At 34.6% G+C, this 18,853-nt stretch overlaps 1 protein-coding gene across 7 annotated transcripts in view; it reads right to left on the reverse strand.

The window, feature by feature from the left end:
- The window catches only part of LOC141401077 (uncharacterized), a 187,469-nt gene extending 174,765 nt beyond the window's left edge, over positions 1 to 12,704 (reverse strand). For 2 of the 7 annotated variants that reach the window (XM_073980932.1, XM_073980908.1), the window contains exons 1-2: positions 11,650 to 12,704; positions 2,666 to 3,598 (exon numbers count right to left, since the gene is read on the reverse strand). In XM_073980932.1, coding sequence (XP_073837033.1) covers positions 2,666 to 2,721 — 56 coding nt within the window. In that variant the 5' untranslated portion in view covers positions 2,722 to 3,598; positions 11,650 to 12,704. The remainder of the gene's footprint in view (positions 1 to 2,665; positions 3,599 to 11,649) is intronic. The other 5 variants (XM_073980938.1, XM_073980914.1, XM_073980956.1 and 2 more) reach the window with 4 other exon arrangements.
- Positions 12,705 to 18,853: the final 6,149 nt, after the last annotated feature.

Genomic DNA, 18,853 nt, shown 5'->3' on the forward strand with positions numbered 1-18,853 from the left:
GGGTTTGAGTTCATAACTCGATGGACCTCTCCGATACAGACCTTCTTGGAACTTGATATGTTATCATCGTTCCGATAAAAGAGAGAAATGGAAAACAAGTGAGCAAAGGCTATAGTCGGGACGGCGCCGACCATGTGATACCCTACACCACTACCCCTGTGCATAAGCTTTTCACTGGTAAACATTTCTTTTAGGGAATATAATCCGACTACCACCAAAAATAATATGCCTCTTTCTCTCTGGGACCCCCATAAGCAACCAAAAATTCGTGACCATCCGATTACAATTACGACCTGTAGCTTGATTGCAAAAAATGGAAGAATTGGATGCATTACCGACTATTGTAGTATCTCCCTTGTTTGACCACCTTCGCCAACCTGCTTTGCCGTTGGAATACCCCTACTTGAAGCCGATATATTCACAAAGTATAAAACTTTGAATTTGTCTCCAAATGAGTTTTCCACATTCCGACCCCTAAATATTATCCGACTATCACCAAAGTCAATAGGATTCGTCCTCTGTGGGACCCCCATCTACCCCCAAAATTTCGTGACGATCCGATCAAAATTGCGACCTGTATCGTGATTACAAAAAAATCGGAAAATGGGATGTATTACCGACTGTTGCGATATCTCCGTTATTTGGTTACCTACGCCAACACAGTTTGCATCATTGTAAAGATGGGATCTTTTACTTTCATAGTCAGGCTTTGCTTTTGGAAAGTTTTCAACCAAAGCTGTGATAATCGTCATTATAATTAAAATCGCAAAAATGAAAATTGGGGTTTTATTTGCTACTATTGTGATATCTTCGTTGTTTGATCACCTACGAGCACCTACTTTTCATCATTAGAAAGGTGATATTTTCTACTTTCATTGTCAGGTTCTGCTTTTGGTATACCCCATATAGAAGTTGAGATATTCGCTTTGAAAAAAAAACGTTGTCTTTTTATCCACCTAAGTTTTTTGCCCTTTCCGACCCCTAAATATTGTCCGACCAAATCAATAGGCTTCTTCCTCTCCGGGACCCCCATCAACATCCAAAATTTCGTGACGATCCGATTAAAATTGCGACCTGTAGCGTGATTACAAGGTTTAGATGGACAGACGTACAGACGGACGGACACACATAGCCAGATTGACAAACTTTTTGGCCAAAACCAACTAATAATACCCTCCCCACATAGTGGTGTAGGGTATAAAGAGAGTGTACAAATTGAGATAAACATGATGATGTCCGATGTCCAGCAACAGATAGTGTGTTTAAGATACATATATAAGGAGCATTTTTCCAAACTGTTGATATCCAATACTAGCGAAGACATCGAATATGCCACAGATGAAAGATGAGGTAAAGACAGCAATAAACCGGCATTTCGTCAAACAAAAATAACACTTTACAAAAAACACTGACCCTAACCGTACTAATGTAGGGTTTCGAGGCCTGGGTACTTGCTTAAGCAGATAGAGATCGATTGAGGGAGAACATTTTCGTTAGATCTTCGAGCCAGTCTGCCTGCGTTGGCGGTGAATATCGACTTCGTATGAACCACGAGCTGTATCGGCTATACAACGGTATCAACTTAGTTGAACCTATGGATTTACAAAGATTACTCTAATTTTGTAGGAGAGAGAGGGTATTTAGATGCAATGGGTCCCAATGCCTTACCTTTCTCTCCATAAAACTGACAAAATCCGCAAGGAAAATTGTCGAACGTAAATATGGATAAATATGGACATAGTATCGACAGAATTGACCTCCGGTTACATTGCCTCTATTTGAATACATCTTTCAGCATTGCATGTCTGGAATAATATTTCCTAGTTTCAAAAAAAAACATTTCACACCTGGTAAGATGTTCAATAAATCAATGAAACAACAACTGTTGAATGAAAATCTTTAATGAAAACACTTTCGAAAATCCATTCAGTTCAATATGAATGAAGGTCAACATTGTGAATAGAACAAAACTATGAATGAAGTTCTCAGAGTGGCCGGGAAAAATTAACAATAATAATTAATTATTAATAAATATTAATTTTTAATTTCAAATTCGTGATTCACTACATTTCCCTAAAAGAAGAGGGAAGACATTGACAGTTGTCGTTGCGCTTAATAAAGGTCACTTTGAATAACATCTGCTAAGAAGCATCGTTAATAGCAATATACTTAGTTAGTTAATATGGGAACAGGGAAGGGGCTTGGATATTTCGCGAATCACAGCTTCCCAAATATTTTTCCACAAAATATCCAGAAGCTCATATTCCTTCTCCTTTGCATATTTTCTATGACATTACTGCATATTTTACTTGCAAAAGTTAAAAATGTATCCATTGGCCTGCTCGAAATTGCGTCGGCGTAGTTTCTATCGTTCGACGGCCAAGTGTTTATTGAATTAATTACTTTGAATAATTCTCTTCGAATTAAAAATACGATTTTTCTTTACAACACATCCATTGAAATGAGTTAGGGTTTATTTGTAAATAATGATGACTGCCTTTAAATTAAGGATATCTCACGGAAAATAACCTATTTCAAAATCTTCGTTGAATATTTGAAAAATTCCTTTCATTTCAACTAATTGAAATTACAAATCCATTCACAAAATGAAAAAAAGGAAAAATATTTACAAAAAAAAAAAACAACTACAACTGATTAGACTTACCTTTTGCCATTGCGTCGCCTCCGTTTGGTGGCATAAACGGTGCCGAGCTGGCTCATTGCTAAGGCGGAGTTCGTTATGGTAGCCGTTTTGAAGGATTCTGTGGTGGAACACACCACTGTACAACAAAACCAAAAAGGGAGAAAACTGAAACGCGCAATGGAATAAGAAGAATTCCAATTTCAAATGGCAAAACGGCAGCGGTTACGGTGGCGTCTGTAACCAACAATCAAACACCAAGCACCAGCCAGGCAGCCAGCCAGCAAAGTAAGGCAGGCGGCTCAGCACAGCCAGTTAAGTAAGAAGAAGAAGAAAAAAAGCAATCAGAGCCAGCCACCAACAATTGTAGTAACAACACCCAAACACTTTTTTGTGATGTGATGAACGTATCTTTTTGTGATTTTGGGGTTCTCTTATTTTTGGATTTTTTTAAGGCGTGAGATTTGTATTTTTTTTTTTTTTGTTGATTTTTGCTTTTAATTTTTTGCTGCTGCCTTTGCTTTCCTTAACTCCTTGGAGATTTTTATTAGGGAATCGTCGTTTGCTGAAGAAGATTTAACTGGAAGTTGATGTTTGTCGTTGTTATCTCTAAAGTGTTTGGATATTTTTTGTTGTTTTTAGTTGCGGGGGTTTTGTCGCTTTGTTATCTTGAAAATTTATGTTATTTTTAACACGATTGTCATTAGTTAAGAGATTTTTTAATTAATTAAATGTAGTGGCGTTTCATTTGTTCACTCGTCGTTCGTCGCTCGCTCGCTCACTCATTTTCTTTTATTCATTCACTATTTATTCACTCACTCGTCGTTCACTCGCGTCGCGTCGTTCACTTTGTTAATTATTGCACATTTTTAAGTTATTTTTCTTGGTTTAAGATTTTGAAGATTTGAGAGATTTTCTTTTGTGTGTTTTCATTTTTGGTGCCATGGAGATAAAGATCTGCAAATAAAAAGAAATAGTTTAGGATTTTATTGGATATTTATTTCAAAGGGAATGTCAAAAGTCATAAAATTCAATTGGCAATTTGGGGTGTTATGCTGGTAATATGGATATCAGAGATGATCATTCGTGCTTTTTCCCATAATGAATGGTGTGGTGAAATGCATAAAAAATAAATACAGCGAGTCTATGAGTGTCAAAAAGAAAAAAAAAAAATAACATGAGTGTCGTACCTAAATATCATGTGAACAAATCACTAATTTTCCAAGAAGTTTTGGAAGTTTTCATTATAATTTTCTAGGCGTTTTTGGGGGTAGATATCAGAAAAAATTAGCCTAATTTTTCCAAAGACGTAACCAATCATCAGATTATAGACGAAAAAATTTAGTTCGTCTTATATTGCAAGAATACCAATTGAACGGGGTTTTTGGAACATTAGTGCCATTGTGGGGAGAAGTATGGTGAATAAAATAATAGCGTTGCAAAAAAGACCACAAGACTACTAAAACTTAGTGCGAGATGTACACAGAAAGAAATACTGCATTTTAGGAATAGTGTTCATAAAGTCTTGTCAAGGTTAAGATTTCTGCATTTCATGAACGCCTTTCATAAAGCAAACAAGTGAGCAAAGGCTATAGTCGGGACGGGGCCTACCATGTGATACCCTACACCACTACCCCTGTGCATAAGCTTTTCACTGATAAACATTTCTTTTAGGGAATATAATTCGACTACCACCAAACATAATATGCCCCTTTCTCTCTGGGACCCCCATAAGCAACCAAAATTTTGTGACCATCCGATCAAAATTGCGACCTGTATCGTGATTGCAAAAAATGGAATTGCGTGCATTACCGACTATTGTGGTAATAATTTTTTCTTCCATTGCACATAGGTTTCAATCAGGAAATTTTTGGCCAAAACCCTATTTTTGAAGTTTCGAAATTTTAATTTTTTTTTGCACAGAATAACAAAAAAAACACATCAAGTCATCTGAAAATAATTAGTTTTTGTAAATACCGTTAGTTTCCGTTGATTGGCGCAGTACCAAAGTTGACACTTTTTAATGTAAAAATAAAACAGACTTTGAAAGATAGCAGGGGGTCTGTACTAATAAATTCAGAAGTCAAAATCGTGCTCAAATTTGCCACAGTTAAAATAAAGTGGATTTTTCTATTTTAAGATTTTTCTATTTTGACCTCTTGGACGATATGAATCCTTCGTACCAAAAATTATTAACATAGGTCAATGTTTTGGTGTAGATCCCACACAACGGGACCACCCTGTTTTGGCAGTTGTTGGTCATTTTGGTCGATAAAACGTAAGAATTGCTGTTTGTACACATTTATTATAAATAATAATTAATTTCAATACAAAATTGACATTGAAATAGTTTTGGCCAGAAAATTTGGATTTGGGACCATTGTGCATTGACAGGCTTTGCCGTTGGAATACCCCTACTAGAGGCCGATATATTCACAAAGAATAAAACTTTGAATTTGTCTCCACATCAGTCTTTTCCCATTCCGACCCCTAAATATTATCCGACTATTACTAAAATCAATAGGCTTCTTCCTCTATTGGGCCCCCATCAACCCCCAAAATTTTGTGAAATTCCAACCTGTAGCGTGATTATAAAAAATGGAAAATGTGTATATAATTACTGACATTTGCGATGTCTCGATTTTTTTCCCACTTACGCCAACATACTTTACATCCATATAAAGGAGATCTTTTCTTCTTCCATTGACGGACTTTCCTTTTAGAATACTCCTACCAGAAGCAGAGATATTCGCATAAGAAGAACATGTTGACTTTTCTCCACATAAGCTTTTTGCTTATTCCGACTCCTGAATATTATCCAACCAACACCAAACATAATAGGCTTCTTCCTCTGTGGGACCCGCATCAACTTCCAAAAAGTTCGTGACGATCCGATCAAAATTGCGACCTTTAGCGTGATTACAAAAAAAATCGGAAAATGGGATGCACTACCGACTATTGCGATATCTCTGTTGTTTGACCACCTACGACAACCTACCTTACATCGTTGTAAAGGTGATATTTACTACATTCCTTGCCAGGTTTTGCTTTTGATATACATCTTAAAGAAACAGAGATATTGGCTTTGAAATAAAACGTTCACCTTTTCTCCAAATAAGTTTTTGCCCATTCCAACCCCTAAATATTATCCGACCATCATCAAAATCAATAGGCTTCTTCCCCTGTGGGACCCCCCTTAACCCCCAAAGTTTCGTGACGATCCGATCAAAATTGCGACCTGTAGCGCGATTTCGAAAAAAAATTTAAAATTGGATGTATTACCGACTATTGCGATATCTCCGTTATTTGGCCATCTACGCCAACCTACTTTGCATCATTATAAAGGTGAGATATTCTACTTTCATAGTAAGGCTTTGCTTTTGGAAGTTCCCCAACCAAAGCTGTGATATTCGTTATTATAATTAAAATCGGAAAAATGAAAAGTTGGGATTAGATACTATTGCGATATCTTCGTTGTTTGACCACCTACGACAACCTACTATACATCGTTGTAAAGGTGATATTTTCTACATTCAGCTGGTTTTGCTTTTGATATACGCCTTATAGATGCGGAGATATTCGCTTTGAAATAAAACGTTGACTTTTTCTCCAAATAATTTTTTTGCCCATTCCGACCCCTGAATATTATCCGACCATCACCAAAATCAATAGGCTTCTTCCTCCGGGACCCTCATCAACGCCCAAAATTTGGTGACGATCCGATCAAAATTGCGACCTGTAGCGTGATTTCAAGGTTTAGGTGGTCAGACGGACGGACACACATAGCCAGGTCGACTCAGCTCATCGAGACATTAATTTTGGTATATATAAGTATGGGTCTACGACCATTATTTCGATGCGTTACAAACTTTTTGGCCAAAACCAACTTATAATACCCTCCCTACATAGTGCTGTAGGGTATAAAAAGTATCAGTCGGATTTGCCGACAGAGTTATACCCTCAGCCTATGTGAATTGAAACTTTCATCTACGAACATATCGAATGTATTCAGAGTCTTTTCCGAATTTTGTGCCCTTTTTGGACATTTGAACGTGCCGATATAAATGTGGAATAGGTTTAAAGTTCAAAAGTTTTGCGAAGGAGGTTCTGGAAGGAATGGACCGGCATAGTCCATTATGGAAGTGGATCTTTTTTTGGGAGTCATATCTTTTCGATAGATATCGGACCCACTAGTCATTTCGTATAAATTTTGGACAAGTATGTCAGGAAGAATGGACTTGTCCACGGAAAACATAACATCGCTGTAAACAGGACCACAGAAAACAGCATCGGTATACATACATTTCCAAAAGAATTATCGAACATACCCTAAACTGCACTTAGAACTTTTGTGGGGAGGTACCCTAAGGGTAGGACCGATAGGGGCCGTTTTGAAAGCTAAACTAAATTTAAACTATACGCAAGTTCTTATTTACATGGACCTTATCTAAATTCTTTAACACTTTATTTAGCCATGTTTGATTTGGGCGCACGAAAATTCTTTGCACTTGGTAATATTTCTTCCAAACAAATAAATCTCAAAGATGAACTATATCCAGTACAAGGACACTTGTCTTTGGGAAGCCAATACTTACATCAATAAGCGATATGTCTTTGTGCATTTGTATGTAACATGGAAAAGGAAATGATATATACCCATAGTTTCTTTTGGGGATATACATAGAATCACTTTCTGAGTCGATTTGTGCATGTCCGTCAGTCCGTCTGTCCATGTATTTTTGTTCGCAACATACAGGTCGCATTTATTATTCAATTCAGCTGAAAATTGGGGAACATAATTTCTTTAACCATAGTAAGAACGCTATTGTTTTTGGCAAAAATCTGTTCAGATTTGGATATAGCTCCCATATATACACTCCGGTTCATCTGAATAGAACCATATTTCCTCTGTATAGGATTTATAAACCTATCAAATGTGACTTCTTTATAATTTTATTGTAGTTTTGAAAATTTTGAACATAATTCAGTATAAAATTTTGACTTTATAAATTGTTTCTATCGATTTATTCATAAGAATATTTTTTGGAGCTCTAAGCATCGATTTTAATTAAATTCCAAGACCCTAATACACATTTTTTGCACAATATTTGTTGGCAATCAACACTCACTGCCCACAGTGCGAAAAATGCAGATCTAGCGTGCAGAACATAAAAGTCGATGTTTTATTGTATATTTATCCATACTTATAATAAGAATAGCTTCAGATTGACAATTTTACTTCATTTATTGATATAATTGGCCGATTTGTATTATTTATATATTTCTTGATATAACTCCCATAGGGCGGTACCTCCCTATTTATGTAATTCTGATGATTTTAGCCGCATTATCCAACTGAAATGGCTGAAATTTGGTATTTAGTCTTCGTTGGGGGTATAAAATATTCCGACAGAGAATTGTCGGTACAGGTCCACTTTTTGATATAGCCTCCATAGGAAAGTACCACCCGATTTTGGCAATTTTGAAGATTTTAGTCGCATTATCCAACTGAAATTTGGCATTTAGTCTTTGTTAGAGGTATAAAATATTCCTACAGAGAAATGTCGGTACATGTCCACTTTTTGATATAGCCCCCATAGAACGATACTACCCGATTTCCGGTATTTTTAAAATTTCACCCACATCATCCATACGAAATGGCTGAAATCTGATTTGAATATATATAATTTGTGATGGGTGTGTAGTAAGAGTTCAAAATCATCCCTTTCTGCACTTTTTGGTAATAAAAACTTGTATTTGACAGTTTGTTTGGAGGCGCATCAATCCATTAATGTTCCTACTTCCACCCCTATAGTAGGTACCGTAGGACAAACTTTTTCATCTTGTAATTTCATATATGCTATGCCGTGATCAATTTCAAGTGATATTTGATCTTATTTACCAAAATGTTTCCCATACTCGAAGTTTTATTTGACATATTTTCTTAAAATCGCTATAAAACCAAAAGTCGCAGGAAGTCGCATGAAAAAATTTAAGACGTTATTATAGACAAGACACATAAAAAATTAAAAAACAAATTAAAGCTAAACTCAACTAATTTCCATACTAAACCCCTATTTTAATTGAAGGTTTTAGAAAAAAATGGGCCTTACATTTATTTACACCGAAACATCTAAATTAAAATAACTTATGGGTTACAAAACTATTTAATTTATTTAAATACTATTACGTTATATCAAAAATACAAAAAATTTCGTAATAATATATTCACAGAATTCACATGTCTATGCAATTTTACACCTAAAAAAGGTCATCGTTAACATTGTTGAAAATATCAATTTTAAATATACCGTTATTCCGTTAAGACTTACTATTTTTAATTATTACATATGCCATTGAGTACAGCCAACACTCTAGTTCAATACTGTACTAGCGATTCATAGTTTCCTTTAAGTCCATATTTTTATTTTCTGCACGCTAGGTCGGTATTTTTTCCCACTGTGCGGCCTTTTTTATAATTATAAAAAGTCTTTTGTAAAAGTTTACCATATCTGACAAAGGATTTGTATAAATTCTTAGGATGGTTCTATCCTGGTGCACTATTAATACATGCTAATATTTTGGCATTTTTTTCATAAAACGAGTAAAAAGTACCGTTATAACCCATATGTGAAACATGTTAGGTATTTACTCTACATGTCCACAAAAATATAATTTACTATTCCTCTCCTATCGTCAGATATAACGGTATTTGTTGACAAATATTGGTTTGTTCTATTCAGATGAACTGGAGTGTATGTTCGCCCGATTTGTGGAATTTGTTCTAAGAAAAAGTTTGTCAAATAATGTTGAAATCGGTACAGATTTGGATATAGCTCCCATGTATACGCAAATTCTGTCCAATTTGGATGAAATTTAGAAAATATTACCGATTTTGGGCTAGAAATAAATTATATTGAAATCGGCTCAGGTTTGGATATATCTCCCATATGTTCGCCCGATTTGAGGTATTTGTTGCACCAACCACTCAAATTCTGTCCAATTTCGATTAAATTTGGAAAGTGTCACCTAATTTGGACTAGAAGTAATTTTTTCAAAATTATATTGAAATCGGTTCAGATTTGGATATAGCTTACATAAATATTTTTGCCCGGTTTGAGGTATTTGGTGCACCAAACAAGAAAAGTCAGCCCAATTTGGATGAAATTTGGAAAAAAGTTACCGATTTTGGGCTCGAAATAGGTTTGCCAAATTGTATTGAAATTGGATATAGCTCCCATATATATGTTTGCCCGATTTTAAGTATTTGGTGTACCAAACACAAAACTGGACAGACATTTTGATGAAATTTGAAAAATGTGACGCAAACTTATCTAGAAAAAATTCTCCAAATTATATTAAAATCGTGGTGGTGTAGGATATCTTATAGTCGTCCCAGCCCGACTTTGATCCTTTCCTTATATCCCATTTAGATATAACTTCATTAGCCGGATTTAGCACATTATCAGGTTTTATTTGCTAAATCCACCCAAAATCTACCAGATTTCCCATACAAAAACAAATCCTCGTACTGAGTGGATTTGTTTTAAATCTGGTATAAATCCTCGTATACAAGTCTGTTTTTTGCAACATGTTGCTAGAAAATACAAAAAGTTGCAAGCAGGCACAAGAAACAAGGTAGATGCATCGGTGAATTGCTGCACTAAAAACAATTTAAAATGTAAAAAATTTGTAAACAAGGCGGAAAAATTAAATTTGTTTTGATGTACAAAGTTGATTTTAATCAACCAAGACTAATATTTGCGATGTCTAAAATAAAACAATTCGTTTATTTATTTTAGATGGGCAAACAGCGATAAAATAATTCTTTATTTGCTCTTTAGTTATCATTAGTAGCATAATGTGCAAACATTTTCAGTATTAAACAATAAATTTGTAATTTGACGTATGTTTTTTGAGACGAATTCAATTTACAAAAAATTCTTTTGACGTTTCAAATTCGATCAGATGGGCTGATGCATCTACCTTGGTAATTGTGCTATGAACAAAAATCAGCTGACTGCCATTTAAATCCTCCAAAATGTATATCTAAATGCAATGAAATTTGTAGTGGATTTATTAAATCCAGTCGAGGATTTTGGCTAGTCTAAATGAGCTATTACAGGTTTTTGTAATAAAATGGGACTATAAATTTTAATACCGTAGTCGCAGCTACAACTGACATTACTGCTTCGGAAACTTCCCCCAAAAAGTTGTAGATGTTTGCTCTTTAACACAGTTTAAGACCTTTATCCGATTGTTAACATGTTACAGGTCCTTGTATTGGCAAGAATTGCTCTGTCCTGGATCCCTTAAAAATTATTCTTTTTTTTTAATTGTTTGCAATTTATTTTCCTTTATAAATTTGTAACAAATTAAAAAATTGTGGATTGTTGCCGGTTCTGTAAAACGCAGTTTGTATTAGAGCTTTTTGCCGGGATAACCTTCTATATGAGGATTTATTTGACGTATACGCTATGGAATTGACATTTAAAACCCAGTGTGTTTATTAGTAAATCCGGTCATATGCAAACCCACTATAGCAGAGCATTTGATTACCAATTGTTATAAAAATCGAAAACAAAATACATTGCCACTCAACACCCTCGCAAATAAAATCAAGTGTTTAATCCAAGCAATAAGAAAAGGCAACGACTTATGACAATATTTTTTAATGAAATTTTTGACATTGGAATCACTTATAGTTCACTTTTTAGTTCCTCTTTTAATGTTTCGTGTCATGAAAGACATGCTAAAAAACAACACAAAATATTGTAGATTGTAAACAAGATTCGATTGCGTGTAATTAAATGTTTAAAATTGAGTGGCGCTTATAGGGGGTGTTGGAGGGAGGAGGACCATTTCAATTCCATTGCAGTTGTTGCTGTTTTAGTTGTTAATTGCCAACATTTTTGTTACATATTTTGCACAGAAGAATTTTATTTATTTATTGAACACAATTAACACTCATGTACAGCAAGCACTTTTTGTGCCGATTTGACACGCACCTTTTTAACTTGTTTTGCCAAAGAAAATAACCAAAAGCAAATTTTAGCTCTGTTCCTTTACGTGCAAGAATCTTCAAGTTTTACCACTTTTTACTCGAAAAGCGTTCCTTTACTTCAGACACAATACAATTCATATGGGAGCATTTTACAACTTTTACTACTTTTGCCGGTTTTACTATATTCAAAAGTAAAGGAACAGACCATTTGTGATTGGTTTACAGGAAATGTTTGCCGCTTTTATTCGTTATTTTTTGGATTTGCGAAACCGTTAAACAATAATGGACGTTTTAAATTTTTTCGCGACGTTAAACATTTGCCGGCGGCGTATTTTAGGTTTATTTTGTTAAAAATTTATGGTTTTTCATGATTCCTTTTCTTTGGAAATCTTTTATGTTTTGAATTTGATTTTTAAAATTATTTTATTTCCATGATAATTTTCATAATTGTTGTTGTTGATTTTTGTGTTTATTTTCATGTAATTCAATCACTCGCGTCCGCACGCATTGCAATTTCACGCAATAATCCAGACTTTTATTTTAATTATTTTTTTGTTTTAATTCTCTGGATAAACTTTGCAATTTGTTGGTCATCGGTAGTTTTTTTATGTGTTGTTATTCTTTCTTTTTCACTTTTTTTGTTTATTGTGTGTCAACAACACATCAACCACAAATAGGGAAACTCAGAACCAAAAACGAGACGACAACAACTAAACACGCGTTAGTTATTATTTTACTAAACACGCGATCTCTTTGAGAATCCAACAAGAACTGAAGTTGGGAAAAACCAGTCCTGCTTGTTGGCCAAAAGCCACAAAACATTCACAAATACCCCGACAAACAACAACAAAACAATATAGCGCGGACAACAGCAGTACACAACAAAGTAGAAACGCTTGCTCACACACCAACAACAATGTGCCCCAAAGCAAGACTTCATTCAGCTCAGCCCGTTTCAATTCACTCAAAACCAAATACGGCAGCTAAAATTTAAACAAGGTTCTAATGTGAATTGCCCAACAAATGCAGGCAACTCTAATCATTCCAAACCACCAATTCATTCCACTCGGTAGTGGTAGTCCTGGTAACTGAGTAGGCAAACAATCGACTCAGAAACAAGGAGTACATAATTCCAGGCTCTCTCTCAGTAATTAACACCCCCTTTTTTTAACAATGAAATAAAATAAGCGGAAAGGAAATAAAAACATATTGTTATCTCTTTCTTTCGACAAGTGTTTCACGTTTCATTTTCACTACGTTTCTTTGTAATAATGGAAGGTTAATGGCTCTCATTTGTATGGGGTGAAACGAAGAGAGCATTTGTAAGACTTCTCCTTAACAAAAAATGGAATTCACTCCCTCTCGTTTAATACGAAACAAAGCTTAAGAGGCGGAGTTTATTTGAAATAACATCAACAACAATTTATTAGTTTGTTTTATTGCATTGTGTTGGGAAAACAATGATTTGTACTGAAAATAAAAACAGAACAATAATTAACAGGGTTGCCACTCTATTGGCTACGGATATTATCTTGGCATATTACAATAGCAACTTGCGACTGGTGGGAAGATATCCCTAAAAGGATATACAGTGACTGTCACTGGAAATGATGCAACCTGAAATAAAAAATGTTAACGTTGATAACTTGGTAACGAGTTAAGATTTTTTAACAATTCAAAAAACAATTTTGTAGACTGAAAATTTGTCTTTAAGATAGCACACAAAATATTCCATTTACAGTACCGTTATACCAAAATTTTACCGGATAACAAAAAATGGAAATTTTTAAAATGAGCATTAAAAAAGACGCACCGCAATAATCGATTAATAATTTCCAAATTTTTCGCTTTGTATGCCATTTTAGTAATCAGAATGGTGGAATGACTGGTTCCCCATCGTTATAGGTAGTTTTGACATTGATTTCGATAGAATAAATGATGTTCCTGATGTAATTTTGACATGATTGTAATTAATGTCCCTTTGCAGGCAATTTGGCTAGAAATGAAAAATCATTAACGTTGATGTCTAGAGTACGTACAAACAATTTAATGATATTTGGACAGTCCTGTATAAGCCAGACTTTTCCTATATTATACTAGTCTTTAACGGCATTGACCTGATAGAGGTAAAAATAAGGGCATAAAACAATATTTTGGCACTTTTCTTTGAAACTAGTTTTTAGAAACATTGTTAACAATGTCGAGATATTTGCTTTTAGGGCCAAATTTCAATTTGAAATACATGTATTTTGTTTTTGTATTTTTGAACGCACACGCAACACGCAGAGCTATAGGTTTGGCCCTTATAAAAACAAAAATTCCAATACTCAATTGCTCTGTTCCAGAACCTGCAAGAAGCTACTATTTTCTACTACGATAACATTTTTTCCTTTATGTTAACGGAAAAAATAGTAAAAGTTAGTAGATTCTTGCAGTACTGGAACAGACCTATTGTTGCCATTCAAGCCAAACAACACTAAGCCCTTCGACGAGTTTTCTCCAATCCTATGTCGTATTTTTGCGGGCATTGTGTGGTATAAAACACAAAGTTCGGACGAAAATCGGCATATCTAGGGTAAAATTGATATTTGACTTGTGGAAGAAGCCAACACACACCTGAGTTTAAATAAATAAGCTGTCGGTATCAAAACGCTTCGTAAGAATTATTATTGTTTGGGCTTGAATGGCAACAAATGGTGTTGAAAATTTTGTTTTTATAAAAGCCAACATGGTCAAAACATTGTTCATAAAAGCTTTGTTCCAGAACTTAAAAGTTTTTACAATTTTTACGACTTTTACACATTTTACCCGAAAAACCGTTCCCGTACACAAAAAAGTTGTAAAATGTTCGCTTCTTTTTAAACAAAAATGGCGCTGAATTACGCTCTCTTTAAAAACTTTTTACTCGACAAATTTGAGCGTGTAAAAAATAGTAACATGGTTGCCGGCGTCTGATTGGCTGGAACGCCGACTTTGACATTTGTTCCAGTTTTTTTGACGTATTTCCAATTTTTCCGTTCCCGAACTATTTCAAAAAAAACTTTTGTGTGAGAACAATTTCTCTTTTACGAGTTTTAGTATTAAAAAGTACGGGAACGAAGCTAATATTTCTGAAAACTATTTTCAGAGAAAAGTGCAAAAAACCTTGTTCTATGTCCTGATTTTTACTTCTATCAGGGCAACACCGGTGAAGACTACTATAATATAGGGCAAGCTTGGCTAATACAGGACTTTCCATATATCATTAGATTGTTTGTACGTACTCTGGGCATAAACTTTAATGATTTTCCATAGTCATTTTTTGAAAATAACTTCAAAAACTAGAAATTTCTAGTCAAATTGCCCAAAGCTACTCCAAATTGTAAACATAGGTTTATAACAAGCCAATAAGATAGAAACCCAATTTTTAGTGGATGTAGGTCCATATTTGGGTATAGCTCCCATAAAAAGGTACCGCCAGATTTTTTGGTATTTTGACGATTTTGGCCAAATTTACCAACCGATTTGGATGTTATTTTGCATTTTGAGTTCTGAGTGAATAAACTACCTCCTTGCAAAAAATATTCAATATAGGTCCACGTTTAGGTATAGCCCACATACATATATGTAAATGTACCCTCAGATTTTCGGTATTTTGACAATTTTAGCGAAATTTTCCAACTGATTTGGCTGTAATTTGGCACTTTGAGTTCTGAGTGAACCACATACCTCCATGCAAAAAATGGTCAATATCGGTCTACGTTTAGGTATAGCCCCCATATAAACGTACCTCCCGATTTTCGAAATTTTGACGATTTTACCCACATTTTCCAACCGATTTGGCTGTAATTTTGCATTTTGAGTTCTGAGTAAGAAAAATACCTCCTTGCAAAAAATTTTCAGTATAGGTCCATTGTTTTTTGAATTGTTAAAAAATCTCAACTCGTTTCCAAGTTATCAAAGTTTACATTTTTTATTTCAGGTTGCATAATTTTCAGTGACAGTCACTGTACATTAGTATATTAATATTTATAAAAGAACAATGTCGAAGCCATGAATCCCAACAAATATCATATCGTGCCATTTAAGGCATGTCTCGGATCGGTTTGAAAATTTACCACCAGTTATTTCTCGCGGCCTTAGCCTAAAATTTCTTCCAAACGTATATCAAATTCCAAGAAGGTCTATTTCGGACAACATCTTCAGGTACCACCCTTACAAATGTTCATCTTTTCAGCTTAATTGATCGTTTTGTAATTCTCACTGAAAGTAGGTAATGTTTAGGTCATTATTTCCTGAACTAATGTCCTAAAAGCTCTAAAAAATCCTATAAACTAATCCAAACTATTACGAGATCCAATGTGTGGACCAAATCGGTTGATCTGTTCAAGTGATATCGTGCGTACCAGTTTACCAAATTTTTTGAACTTTTCTGGGAGAGGTACCGGAAGGAGGAACTTTATCTAAAATTCGTAAAAATATTACGAAAGTTGTTGTGCGCTCCAGCCACTACACATTGTGGTCGTAAGTGTTTTTTCACACCTTTCGGGTCATTTTCTCAGGAAGTATAGGCTTGTCCCTGAAAAAATGTGTTTCTTTGCAATAGAGGAATTGAGCACAACCTGAGGCAAAAAAATCAAAACGATTCGAGAAGAAGTATTAAACTCTACTGAAAAGAAATTTTGTGTAGGAAGTATTCTAAGGAGTGGACCGACTATAGACTATATTCGAACCTGTTTTCAGTTGGATAATGCGTAAATCTTTAAAAATTCCAACAAATCGGGCGGTCGGGCCTATGAACGAAAACTACAACATTTTCAGATATTTGTACTGAGAAAGATTTGTAGCCCCCAATGAAATTCTGTGGGAAAATGGGGCTAAATCTTTAAAAGTAAAGAAAATTGGAGGAGTAATAGAACACGGTGCTCTTGAAACAAATTTAAATGGAAGGTGCTTACTACAATGTTCATAGATGAGAAAAATAAAAAAAACTAAAAAAATCGCCGGAGCGCTTTCTAAATAAATCGCGAATCAAGTTGACATTTTTAAGGGTTTTTAGGTTTTCACGATTTTGCTTGGAAACTGCAAGTCCTATTGACTAAAGAAAATGTTGCAGCTATGAAAGTTCTCTATAAGATTGACTTTTATGATATCTTCGTAGTTTTTCCCGTTATTGAGATATAGAAGTTCAAATTAGAACAATGAATAGACTGTATCGCCTCCTTATAAAACAATGTTATACACAGTGCACCTTAAATAACTTTAAATAAAAACCGCTTACACCAGGGAAGTTTTTGCAAATTTTGAAACAGCCATGCTTATTGATGAAAAAAATCCAAAAGCAAGAAAAAATCGCTGGATGGTTTTTTTTAGGTTTTCACGATTTTGCTTGGAGACCGCACGCCCTATTGAAATGGGACTAAAGAAAATGTTTTAGCAGCGAAAATTCTGTACAAGATTGGCTGATTATATTTTCCTAGGTTTTACCATTTTTGAGATATAGGGGTTCAGATCAAACTTTCATATTTGTTTCATAGGTTTTCAGGATTTAGCTTGAAAACTGAAAATCCTTTCGAAATGGAACTAAAGAACATGTTTTAAAGAACATGTAAAAATTCTCTACAAGATTGGCTTTCATAATTTTCAATCTTGTAGAGAATTTTCATAGCTACTTTAGTCCTATTTCGTAGGGACTTTAGGTTTCCAAGCAAAATCGTGAAAACCTGAAAACCTTTATCGTAAACTAGAGACCTTCCCCTGTATTTTAAAAAAAATATGAACTTGCCCTTACGGGGCCAACATTAGTAAAACTCAACATAAATTTATAGCAATGATATGATATTAAGCATAAAAAGTGATTTACAAAGAATTTATTTTTAAGGAACTTAGAAAACGAGTTTTGAATTTGTTTTTTCGTAAGAATATTGTAAGTGCCATCAACTATAAGTTTCATTTTGGAAATTGTACATTTACCTCTTAATGTTTTTATAATTTCACTCATAAACTACGAATGCTTTGCGGATCTTTTTTTCGTTTTTAAGGTACCACATACATATCTTAACTTCTTCGACTTAACTTGGCATATTACCGCTGTAAATTGGGAAAAATAATACTGGATAATAAACATTTAATATGTTTAGAGAATATTTATTTCAATCGCAATCAAATTTGTCGACATAAAATTTTCGATTTTTGTCTACAGGCGGAACCACAGTGCATAGGTCCATGTTGTGGTATAGACCCCATATAACCGTACCTCCCGATTTTCGGTATTTTGAGGATTTTAGCTACAATTTTTGACCGAACTGTCAAACTAGATTTGACATTTGAGGTTCCAAATGATCACAAAACATCTCCACTAAAAACTGTCAACATAGGTCCATGTTTTGGTATAGCCCCCGTATAGTGGTAACTCCCGATTTTCGGCAGTTTTTCCCCAATTTTAATTTTTTTTCGATTTTTTGCTACAATTTTTGGCCCAAGTATCTGCAATTCGACATTTGGGGTTCCCAGTGGTCACAAAACTTCTCCACCAAAAACATAGGTCCACACTTTGATCTATCTTCATATAAGGTTCCTGAGCGATTGAATATATTTTTATGCTTTTTTTACCTTATTTAGGTATCAGTGATCACAAGATATCTCCGCCTAAAATTGTGGACAGGAAACAAAATAATTATTCCGTTTTAGTTCAGAATATTTTATGGTGGAGGGATAAAAAGTTCGGCCCGGTCGAACTTAACGCTTTCTTACTTGTTTATATTTCATACTATGCCATATGGCATAGTTTCACTTTGTTTGACTCCCAGATCGTCTATAGTAAAACCCCTAGATCTTCTATAAGAAGACCTCCAGATCTTGTATAAGTAGACCTCTAGGTCTTCTATACGAAGACCTCCAGGTCTTCTATAAGAAGACCTTCAGATCTGCCATAAGAAAACCTCCAGATCTACCATTAGAAAACCTCCAGATCATGTATAACAATTCCTGCAGATTTTCTAAAATAAGTTCTCAAGATCTTCTATAAGATGGCCCCAAGGTCTTCTAAAAGATGACCTCCAGCTCTTCTATAGCAAGACAGTCATGTGTTCTATAAGAAGTCCTTCAGATCTGCTATAAGAAGATATTTAGGTCTTCTATAAGAAGTCGTCCAGTTTTTCTAAAAGAAGGCCTCAGATCTTCCATAAGAAGTCCTAGGTCTTCTATAAGAAGCTTTCAATGTTCTAAAA

The sequence above is a fragment of the Musca autumnalis genome, unplaced genomic scaffold (genome assembly GCF_047663935.1).
Source record: "Musca autumnalis isolate F117 unplaced genomic scaffold, ASM4766393v1 scaffold_1, whole genome shotgun sequence".
Classification (NCBI taxonomy): Eukaryota; Metazoa; Arthropoda; class Insecta; order Diptera; family Muscidae; genus Musca; species Musca autumnalis.